This window comes from Lathyrus oleraceus, chromosome 3 (assembly GCF_024323335.1).
Source record: "Lathyrus oleraceus cultivar Zhongwan6 chromosome 3, CAAS_Psat_ZW6_1.0, whole genome shotgun sequence".
Classification (NCBI taxonomy): Eukaryota; Viridiplantae; Streptophyta; class Magnoliopsida; order Fabales; family Fabaceae; genus Lathyrus; species Lathyrus oleraceus.
In genome coordinates, this window is record NC_066581.1 from 336,842,086 (window position 1) to 336,854,614 (window position 12,529).

A 12,529-nucleotide genomic window follows, 5' to 3' on the forward strand; every position below is an offset into this window, starting at 1 on the left:
CAAAATAAGGGAGGTTTCTCAAAGGTTTTAAGTGTGTGGTTTTGCCTTTGTAATTCAAAAAATTCTCTTGTGCCTTTACAAGACGTAAGTCACTGACAGACACGACCTTGAGAGTTCTCACATTTCTTTTTTGTCGAAAATTTGAAATTTCAAATCTTGGCATTATTATCTTTGACTATAGCATCACAGATGAACTTTGGATCTTGTATTTCGATGAGACTTGAGATGTTTTCAAATTGATTACCATCATCGAAGAATTGAGAGACCAAATCACAGAAGAACCTTGAAATAATCGTTGGATTGCAAAGGCAGAATATGATGAATCTAGGCCATCAAAAGTGCACAGGAAATGCTTCTAAGTTCAAATAATGGAGCATGAGAGCTGGGTCAAGGAAATTACAATATATACATTGTACTAAAGAAATACCATGTAGTTGGCATTTCCTACTCTTTTACTATTCCTTTTATCAAGTTTCTTTATGTTCTCCTTTCTTGATATGTTGGGATATAAGAGCATGAAGGCTAGCAAGATATGTGAGATTCAGTTTCCCCCATTTTGTTGCAGAGATGTATATTGTTACTGATTTTGGTTTTGTTTGAATCAACAAATCTTTTGGTTAAGTGTTCTGATTGAATTAGTAGTATGTGTTTTATTTAATGATAATCACTTCCCAATATTCTATCTAGATGATTTATGAAACCTTAAAATTCATAAGCTAACTTGGTAAACAAGAGAGACAGAGAAAAGAAGATTTATTCAATTCTCTCTTCATAAATGCATATCCTATACATCTGCTTGTCTCGATTAAGCCTTTAACGGTCCAGGATGGATCTTTGTTCGCATGATAATTAAGAACAGGATGCACTTCAGTAAATTGACATACAGTGTTATCACCTGGATGCATTGCGTGGAGTTCATTTCTAATATCCGGATTTTCGCAACTATGATGTCTAACCAATTGAGTCACGCATAATTTCTGAGATAAACCATTCGCCTCAATTGAACCAAGTACTTAACGCGAATTTCCAACGTTGGCAAGATAGATAATCCCTCTCCAAATGAGGCAAATCAAACAACCGGAACTAACTAAGCCAATGTCTTCTTTATGATATTCTTGCTCAAAACTCCTCTCAGCAAATAGAATAAATTTATTTTCTATATCCTTAACAACTTCCCTTAAAATCCTTAGTGTCATCTGATTGTCATTCAGTTCAATACGTTCTGCAATTTATAACCAGAGTATTTTTTCATCAAAATTTAACAAAACAAGAACACTAATAACACTATCAATCTTCTCATTTCTTGATAACAATATACAAAATTTAGCAACACAAAAACACTAATAACACTATTAATCTCACACAAATCTAGTAATATTTTGCTTATTCTCTTATTGTGTTAAAACATTATTAGACGTAACGATATCAAGGATTATAGTGGTTAATCGATTGATTTAGATAATGGTTGATTATCTCTATCTTAGTTATTCCATTCGGTTTCACGCATACCTGATCTTTCCATTAAGAGACCGTTTAGATGATTATAATCTAGGGTACTTCCGCAACCGTTGAAAACATTTTTAAAAAACGCTAAACTTCAAAAATTGATCTATTCAACCCCTTCTAGATCGATACTATCGTCTAACAAGGCTCATTAGATCAGAATACTCTATTTAAAGTGATTAACACTTATATATTCTTAATCATAATATATCAAATTATTCAACTTTGATAGACATATTCAACTCTATCTTCTTCCCCCATTCCCTACAACTAGTACCTCTTTTTCATAATGATTGCTACTATCCATTTTCCTATCAGAATTTTCGGGGTTGAAATATAACTCAAAATTCAAAAAACATGCTAAGAGTCAAATGACCAAAATAAACTAATCTTCATCAAATGTATGCAGAAGAATCAAATGTATGCAAAAGAAGTTCAATTAAAAGAATATATATACAAAACAAAACATTGCATCCAAAAAATAAAAACTGAAAATTGGATAAATAACAACTAAATTGAGAAGAAAAGTGTAATTCAACTACAAATATATTATATCACTACTATCCTATTTCCCATTTTTCCCAAATTCCCCACATTACCTTGAAATCCTGCCCTTGATCATGATCTCATGAAGAAGCTTGCAGCTCTGGCACAGAAACTTAATAAATTGGTCAGTGATGTAATTACCGGATAGGTTAAGCTTGCGTAGGTGGGGAAGTGCCAATAATGGATCATTACGATCTACCATAAAATCTTGGTTACTACTAACCCAAGGATAACTAAGATTTAGTTCTTCTAGTAAAGGAAAACAATCAGCGATCAAGAACAACTCCTTGTCGAAATGAAACAAGAACAAAATTGCAATATCATGCAAAGTCTAGATGTTGCAGCTATTGTTATGAAGTAACTTGTTTCTATCAAGTACATTGGACTTTGAATGCTGTTGCAGCTATTGTTATGAAGTAACTTGTTTCTCTCAATTCATTCACTCAGTTTATACATTACTCCTTATTATCTGTTTCATTAGGTGTGAGAAGGCTAGACTTAGTGCATATATTGGATACAAAGTCTTTATGATGTTTATATCAGAATTTATGTAGTGAAAATATACGGGAGAATATATATATACATACAAAACAAAAACTTTGCAAGAACAACCAAATTGATAAGAAAACTGTAATTCAACTATAAATACATTATTTCTGTAAAAAAAAAAACTCTAAATATATTAGAGGACTAGTACAGTCATATTTCCCAAATTCCCCAAACTCAGCGTGATCTCTTGAAGAAGCGTGCAGTTATGGCGGAGAAAGTTAGCAAATTGGTCTGAGTCACCGATGTAATTACCAGATAGGTTAATCTTGCGGAGATTGGGAAGTGCTAATAATGGATCCTTATGATCTACCATAAAATCTGTGTCACTAGTAAGCCAGGGATTACAGAGATTGAGTTCTTGGAGTAAAGGAAAACAATCAGCGATCAATAATAAATTCTTCTTGTCGAAATGACCCATTTGGTAAAAACTGAGAGATGTCATATTTTTCTTAGTTTTAGACAAAGCTATCAAGCCATTTGCAGGAATCTGAATGGGTCTGAGTATGCGTTTGGGGCATAGACGGATCGATTTGATGTCTAAAGGGAAAGTGGAGATTAGGGTTAGAAGAGCGTTCACTTCTTCTACAATTTTGGGTACGATAGCGAGGTTGAGCGAGGTGAGGTTAGGGAAGCGGTGGAAGAGGCGAGGAAGGAAAGGAATGGTTTCATCGGTGATTGTGACCAAGAATCGTATACGGTTGGTGATGTACAGAAACTGTTTGGAGACGAGGGAGAGTGACATGAAACTGCGGTTGTCGCCGTGGAGGTATTTGAAGGTGCACTCCAATAATTCCTCTGGTAAATATGAACATATTTCTTCCGCCGCCACCATCGTTACAGATGAGTTATCGTTACAGATAATGAGTTTAACTCATTCAGTTGTTCACTCGCGTTATATCTGACATGCTTATTTTTTAAAAATTAAAACACTGCTAGGCCTAACAAAAAATAATTGTATCCCTATTTTATGATTTTTTTAATTTAAAATTTGTAATTCACCCTTAGAATTAAAATCGTATCTTTTAGTGTCTTTATTTCTCTAATCTTTTAATATCATTTGGTTTGAAACAATTTATACATCCCCTGCTATATCAATCAATACAACTGATTTCTATGTAGTTTTCATTGTTTTCTTCATTGTTAGTTTAATCTCATATTTCTTATTTTAAAACAATCGAACTCAACAGTTTGGATATTTTAAAATTAATCAAATAATGACAATGGATAGAGTGGAATGGAGCCTAAAGAACAAAGTGGACTAGAGGTTTCATTCTATCCATAGAATATTTTAAGCTTAAACAAAGTCATTTTTTCATTCCACCTAAATAAAATGAAAAGAAAATTATGATAAATGATTGAATGGAATGAAATAAATACCACAATCAATTCAAGTAAAGCCTAAAGTATTTTAAAAATAAAGAAAATGATAGTAAATGATAAAATGGAATGAAATAAATACCTAGGTCAATTCAAATAAAGCTTAAAGTGCTTTAAGAATATACTAAGGTATTCTACAAGTAGAATTGTGGTCACCCAAAATTGAATCCTTCGGCTAGATAAATTTAAAGCAGCCAAAAATTCAAGCTACACAAATTTTTGAAGATCACAATTAATCTGGATGATTGAGGCCAGTTGCTACCCATGCCAATTGTTTTACATATCATAGACTTCTAGTCTTTTTAAAACAAAAATACATTTGCAATTAATTCCTACACTCTTAGAGAAGTGTTTAATCAAAATCATAAGCAAGCACCATCTGTCACATGCTTTTGTATCATGTGCCCCATTAAACTTGTCCACCACCCTTACGTTTCCTAAGAGACCTTCGCAAAGCCAATACAGGAGCCGTGTTCTCATTCTCCTGAATTCAAAACAGACAATAGAACTTTAACTTATATCAACATTGTATCATTGAATGACATGAGTGACAAAACTGACCTTTTTTCCTAGATTCATGTGTAGTTCCTGCAAAAAGAAAATTATGTTTAGCAATTACTGCATTAGCAAAGATGCTACTAGTAAATAATTTACATTGCTACCTGTATGTTAGGTGGCGGGGGCAATTCTTCCATTAAAGGAGCTCTTGGAAGCTGCAAATCTTGAGTACAGCTTGAACCTTCCTGAATTTGAACACTCAAAGTTGGAGGGTTATCCATGCCTAATGCCTCAAAGTTAAATTCTGATCTCACAACATCTTGAGGAGCAGAAATGTCAGATATTGAGGCCTGTACATCCTTATTAACAAAGTTAAGTTGATTAGAATATCCACCTTGAGGAGCAAAAAGGAAATAATTAGTCATTTCTTCACCTTAACTGTTCTTATAAACTGGTTGAGACCATTTGTTAAAGCAGACTTTGAGATTAACGAAGCTTTTAGAATGCTGAGACCCTACAACATGTAACAAAAAAGTCAGTCAAATGTTACTAAATAAAAAATAAGTTATGGTATGAACATATCCATACCTCATTGACGCCGATTTTGATAACTCTTTCCTCCAAATCAGATAGAGGGACTTTAGATTTTTTTAGATATGACATAGTAGAAATGGAAGACATCGGAGTGACAAACAAGTCATCAGTCACCATGTACATTGACGGTCCTTTGGCAAACGACGACTTTGCAGTAGATGACTTTGGATCAACCAATTTAAATCGTACAAACCTTTCTTCACGAGTCTTATTATAGTTAAAATACACAGTTTCTTTTGTAAGCTCAGTAACATATCTCTGATATCTGTGGTTATAGTAACTATGACAATAATTCATAGGTAAGGAAGCTGCATCAATTGGCAATATCTGGTTGTTGAGCTCATATTGCTCTGCAATGAGAGGCTGAGTGAGTTTGTCTTTGAGTCCATCTGACACTAAAAACATATCTGAACTCAACTCAGATAAGCCCTTGTATAGGTTATCAATGCAACTTAAAGAAGAGAATCCTTGAAGCATATGCAACACTCCTCCTAAGGGAAAGGTAAGAAGACTAAAAACGAAGTCAATAAAATCATCCTCAGCTTCAACAAACAGAATTTGTTCGTTTGATTTTCTTAGTGTAACTTTCACAGACATCTGCCTAGCCTCATCCGAATGCATGTCTCCAATCAGAATGTTTCTTAGGTTCAAGTTATCAAAGGATTGGTTCTTACAAATAAAATCGGTCAAAGGGGCCTTTGAGATTAATGATAACTTGAGAAGATCAACTACCTATACAAAATAAATATACACAATTTGAGAAAAATAATTAAATATTTAAAGATGAAATATGGAAGTTGAACAAAAAAAACATGCCTCTTTCTTGTTGATAGTAACAGTTTGTTCTTCAATTCCATCCACACTATCGACTCCAAGCTTTTGAAGTAGTTGAAGACTTGCTCCGAAAACATTAGGCATCACATAAAGATCGTCACAAATGATAAAAGTTGCATTCTCCTTAACAAAACCATCTTCTAGATTTAAACAATTAGGGAATACTTCCATGCTCAATATTTCCCCACAATAGCATATTTGATTCTTGAATGTGCTCAAAAGGCAACCACTAGTTCTTCGACAATCCCGATTCAGGCACAGAAAGTATTGCATGGGTTCTGTATCGTCTATATTCAGTTTTAGCTTGTGGCAATAAGGTTCCATAGAGTTTCTAGGATTGAGTAGCATTTCTTTGCAAGTTTGATTCGTCAGATATTGTTGATCAAGATCAGACACACTTTGATGCAGTGAGCTAATGCTGCCGAATTTAACTGGTTCAATGTTAGACTCTTTAGCTACGAGTCTAGCAATAGTCCCTAAAGGCAAAGTTAAGAAGCTGAAGAGAACATCAATAAAATCCTTCCCAGCCTCAGCATACACAACTCTATTCCTTTCTTTATCAACCAAAACTCTCAGATGAACATTGTCAACTTGTTCAATGGAAGCTAGTGCCATAGTATATCAATGTAAGAACACGCGAGATAGTGAAACATGAAAAATGCTTATGAAGAGTTTTTCTTTTTAGATGGAATACTACTAAAACGTTTTCTAGTTTCTAGAAGACTTTGAAAAGGGAAATCATTAATTATATCAGATAATGAAATCATTAAGAGCTTCGGTTATCCAAACGAAACACCTGTTTATCTTTACGTTTCATTAAAACTGTGACAAATAATAATGGGTTTGAGATAATCCAAAAGAATTTGTAAGAGCAAGTTTGATGGTTAGGATAAAAATAAGATTGGATAATTATACACTACTAATATTGTGTCAAGAAAATAATACTAGTAGAAGTAAGAGGAATGTCATAGCGTTAGTGATTGTTGGGTTACTGGAGTTCTTAGAGATTTGTTACGAGACGGTTAGGATTTTCTCTAATTATTTAAGGAGTTTCTCGATGATAGATCACAGTTGGATGGAGTCGCTTTCCGCACTATTCCCTTAGTTAATTTTTTAAGTGTTATTTTTTGATTTTTCTACACATATTTCAAAGGGATAATTTTAACAAAAATGCAATAAATATTACTTTGAATTTTGCAAGTGACAATTAAAAAAATATTTTTTTTCTTCAAGAAATTAACACTTAAAAATGAACAGAGGAAGTATTTTAGAAGAAGATAACATTATTTTCACTGTTTTTTCTCTTCTCTATGAGATAGATCAGGAAGTTCTTGAGTGTGATTGCAATAAGAACCTTAAGCCTAATGAGTTTAATTTATAATTTTTAGGAAATTGTGGTAACTTTTTAGAGAAGAATTAAGTGTGATCTTTGATTAGTTTTATTGTTTGGCCCTTCTATCTTATTTTTCCACCTCATATTGTGTCACCTTTATTCTTAAGGTTGAATCCCCTACTTATCTAGGTTATGCTCGACTTATTTCCTTGGTGGATTCTCTTTATAAACTTGTTGTTGAAGATTGGTGACAAAAATATTTGAGATTATGGGCAATCTTGTCTCTCCTAATCAATCAATTTTCTTTAAAGGGAGGTTGTTGGTTGATGAGGTGTTGGTAATGATAAATTTGAAAACCAAGAAATTATGTCTCATTTTTAAGGTGGGCTTAGTGTATGCTTCAGTTAGTTGGAATCTTTTTTTTGGATTATATGCTTATCAACTTTGGGTTTAATGGTACTTGGAGTTATTGGAGGTATGCATGTGTCTTTTCAAGGAATCTTGTTGTCTTGGTGAATGGACAGGGAGATTCACCTTCTTCTTATTAACCTTTTTACTATGTGTTATACCAGATTTAAATCCTAATCCAATATTACTCAAGTAAGGCTTTTGCCTTGATAGAATCAAGTCAAGATTTTCTTTCTCCTTAATAAATTTACTTAAGGTTTCATGTAAGTCTTTCACTTTCTTTTTCATTGAGACACAAATTTTACATGTTTTAGTTTGGTTTCTAATATTAGCTATTTTATCCTTACGCATTTCAATACCCTTTTCTAGAAGATCTAAGTTGCGTTTTTTAATCTTATCATTTTCCTCAATTAACTTAGAGCTTAATTTAAACAAATGCTTGTATGATAATTTTGTTACCTCACAATCATCTTCTTTGTGAGAAGATTTCATAACACTTTCATCTTCTTTGCTAGAAGAAGATTCTTTGAGGGTTCTACCAGAGGTTTATTCTTCGATATTTCTCCTTGATTTTAAATCTCTAAATGCTTTATGTGTTAAGATTTTCTTATCCTTTATTCTTTTGAATATAACAATAGATGAGACTTCTTTTTCATATTCTCTATGGAGATCCTTAATTTCATATTGAATCTTTTAAGCATTGTTCAACCACTAAGACTGTTCTTTTGAAGGAGATTGATTAATGGAGATTATTTTCCTCTTCACAAGAGTTATTTGACGAGGTTGCTATAAAATCCTATAAATTTAATCTCAAGCCTTCATCCTTTAATAATTGAATCAACTCATTTAATTTCTCAATGATTTATTCCTTCTTGGATTTTTTTCTAAAATTTTATAAAGATTCTCATCTCTCAATTTAAGAATTCGATCATATTTTTGATTCCGATTCTTAATTTTTAAATATTTGTTAGTGAGAAAAGTTTTAAAATTATTTTCAAACTTTGTAAAGGTTAAAAAGCATGTATGAAGGAAGTATTCATCTTCTTTTCTCGTGTGTTCATCTCTCTTGTTTGATAATTGGAGAAATTACATATTGAAGGTGATGAGAAACACAATAAATTGGGGTTTGAAATTAAATCTTATATATATAATGGGGATCAACTTACTATAAAAGTAATTTTTTTTAACTTACTCCAAATCATAACTTTTAAATTGAATATAATCTAATGGTTAATTAAATAAAAAAACTAATGTAACCATTAGATTGGATTCAATTCAAAGGATATGATTTAGAGTAAACTAAATTTTTTTACTATTGGAGTAAGTTGATCCCCACTTTTATATATATATATATATATATATATATATATATATATATATATATATATATATATATATATATATATATATATATATATAATATATATATATATATATATATATATATATATATATATATATATATATATATATATATATATATATATATATATATATATATATATATATATATATATATATATATATATATATACACTAAGTAACTAAGTAACTAATATAACAAACACTATCCTTAATCAACTTGGATTTCAACTTGGGTTACACAACTTGGAATATTCTCTCAACAATATATGTGCTTGCAATTTATAAAATTTATCAATAGTGTCAAACGAGAAAAACAATAAATTAAGGAATGTTTTCTTTGACTGACATCACCAAAAGCTTATTCCAAAAATATAACAACAACATCAACAAAATTATATTATGATGGATTGCAAGAGCAAAAAAAATATTTTTTTAAAGATACAAGAACATTGAAAAAATTATGTCTTGCAATTCATCCCAATGTATGATGCGTAAGTGTTTTAAGCGGCTACATATAAGTTAGGTTTAGAGTAAAATCTGACTAACGAATGTTTTTATAATAAAGTCTAATTATCTAATCTCCTGGTTATTAAAGATAAAACCGAAGGAATATATCATTAAGGTAAAACAAAAAAATAAAATAAAAAGAAAGATACAATTTTAAAAGAAATAAAAACATAAAATGTCGATGATATTCGAAACATGTATTGAATTATTTTTCCCTTTGTTTTTTTTAATAAATTAAACATGGCGCGCATTGACATTACAACTCGGTTTTTTGTTGGGTGATGTGAAAGTTTTGTCATGAAATATATTATTTGTAGTAGTGACAACAACAACAATGATCATCATCATCGATAACAACAACATTAATGTAACATGACTAGTGATGTTTGACGTACTAGATATATGAAGAAGAAGTGAAAGAAATGATTTCGCTCTTTCATTCTGCCAAGTATCGAACGAGAGTCATAAACACATATCTTCGTATTTCTTTGCTTTGGAAGATGACATGTGTTTAGGGCTCTTGTTGTTAATGGAGATGATAAACTTCGTTAGAATTGTGTGTGTCTTGTTTTAGAACAGAGAAATTGAAAATTACAAGTTTATATATATATATATATATATATATATATATATATATATATATATATATATATAATATATATATATATATATATATATATATATATATATATATATCATCAAAGAGTCTTGGCCTAACACATATAAAACATATAGACATTAAGCAAAAATCATCAAAGATTATCAAACATCATCAAAGAGTCTTGGCCTAACACATATATCACATATAGACATTAAGCAAAAATCCTAGTTTAATTTGCAATTATTGTAAAGGAATTATTAACTAAATTGTGTCAACTGATATAGTCTTTTATGATCCAATTTAAGGGTAAAAGTAAATAAAGAAAGAGGGTTAAGAATTGAGATGTTCAAAATGGGAATGCAACATTCACCCTTGATGATCAAACTTACTTTTAGGCGATCAAACAAAAACTATTACATTTGCAAATAAATAAAGCAAATTCAAAGGAAAACATGAAATATTAGTAAATAGTTGCAGGGTTAGGTATGATACGTACGTAGGTATGATCTCTTGAAGAAACGTGCAGTTATGGCGGAGAAAGTTAGCAAATTGGTCTGGGTCAACGATGTAATTACAAGATAGGTTAATCTTGCGGAGATTGGGAAGTGCTAATAATGGATCCTTATGATCAACCATAAAATCTGTGTCACTAGTAAGCCAGGGATTACAGAGATTGAGTTCTTGGAGTAAAGGAAAACAATCAGCGATCAAGAATAAATTCTTCTTGTTGAAATGACTCATTTGGTAAAAAGTGAGGGATGTCGTATTTTTCATAGTTTTGGACAAAGCTATCAAGCCATTTGCAGGAATCTGAATGGGTCTGAGTATGCGTTTGAGGCATAGACCGAGCGATTTGATGTCTAAAGGGAAAGTGGAGATTAGGGTTAGAAGAGCGTTCACTTCTTCTACAGTTTTGGGTACGATAGTGAGGTTGAGCGAGGTGAGGTTAGGGAAGCGGTGGAAGAGGCGAGGAAGGTAAGGAATGGTTTCATCGGTGATTGTGACGAAGAATCGTATACGGTTGGTGATGTACAAAAACTGTTTGGAGACGAGGGAGAGTGACATGAAACTGCGGTTGTCGCCGTGGAGGTATTTGAAGGTGCACTCCAATAATTCCTCTCGTAAACATGAACATATTTCTTCTGCCGCCGCTGCAGCCGCCGCCGCCATTGTTACAGATAATGAGTCTGATTCATTCACTTGTTCACTCACGTTATATATGGTATGCTTATTTGCTCCCTCCCCATGCGCTGCCTATGATTTTTTTTTAAAAATTAAAACACTGCTAGGCCCAACAAAAAATAATTGTATTCCTATTTTATGGTTTTTTTAATTTAAAATTATTTGTAATTGACCCTTAGAATTAAAATCGTATTGATTTTTTATTTCTCTTAATTTTGTTTTACTTTTACATGAATCTTTAGAGGTTTTTTTTAATATTTTATTTAGGTCGACAAATTTAAAGTAAATAAATTGAGTTATAAATATTAACGTAATTTTCGATTATTGAAACTATTATTTTTTAGGTTTGAAAATTCATAATCATTTGTGTATCGTGTTGGAATTAGGAATAAAAGATGAATGAGAGAAATAAAGTTGTCGGGTGCGGTGGTGCGTGCTTTTGATACGGTGAAGTGGAGTAAATCTACAATGTTACCATTATAGGTGCATTCCATTTCTAAGTACTTTCGCGTATGATTGTAGTCTTTTATCTCTAAAGTGATTAATTTAGTGAATATGTATATCCTACTATTTTCAACTATATTTACTTATGAATTTTGTTAGTTAATGAATCTCCCAATCCTTGACCAACTTTTACATACTTCTAAGGTGATCAAACAAAGAAACAAATGTATAACATTATTTCACATAGTAAAATGCATCACTTCAAACCAAACCATTAAACACAAAATACTATTTTTCATTAAACTTCACATTGCTCAACATAAAGATGTTTATCTCATGATGAGCAAAAGAAATACAACAACACAAGTTCTTACATTCAACATTTCTAAACACAAATGAAAAGAAAATGAAAACTTAAGTATGACGCTCTACTTCGTGCAATCTTTCAATCAACAGGAGGTGAGTTATGTCACGCCAGGATGCTCAACAATTCTTTAATGTAGGGAGAATGGAAGGAACTCTTCACTTCTGGTTCAAGTTTTTTCTTCTTCTTCTTATTATTCTTCTTCAATAAGATATTTTTCAGAGTAATTTCTCAAGTTTCCAACTTATGAACCTCTATTTCGCCTAACGGGTTCCTTTTATACCCTCTAACTTTTAAGGTTTTGTCTTGTCATTAGATCATGAGCCTTGTGGATATTCCTTGTTTTGGCCCACTAATTATAATATATTCCTTCTCCTTTCATTCAAATCAACTTCAGGTAGTACATTTCCAACATGTAAAGGAC

At 31.6% G+C, this 12,529-nt stretch overlaps 2 protein-coding genes and 1 pseudogene across 2 annotated transcripts; all 3 read right to left on the reverse strand.

The window, feature by feature from the left end:
• Positions 1–2,731: 2,731 nt before the first annotated feature.
• Positions 2,732–3,430, reverse strand: LOC127131154 (uncharacterized). The gene has a single exon (XM_051060092.1). The coding sequence runs from the start codon at positions 3,428–3,430 to the stop codon at positions 2,732–2,734; it is 699 nt and encodes a 232-aa protein (XP_050916049.1).
• A 1,464-nt stretch (positions 3,431–4,894) lies between these two features.
• On the reverse strand, positions 4,895–6,516 carry LOC127131155 (uncharacterized; annotated as a pseudogene).
• Positions 6,517–10,266: 3,750 nt separating this feature from the next.
• LOC127131156 (uncharacterized) lies at positions 10,267–11,285 on the reverse strand. The gene is made up of 2 exons (XM_051060093.1): positions 10,691–11,285; positions 10,267–10,301 (listed from the first exon to the last, which is right to left on the reverse strand). Exons 1-2 carry the CDS (start codon positions 11,283–11,285, stop codon positions 10,267–10,269), a joined length of 630 nt encoding a protein of 209 aa, XP_050916050.1.
• Positions 11,286–12,529: the final 1,244 nt, after the last annotated feature.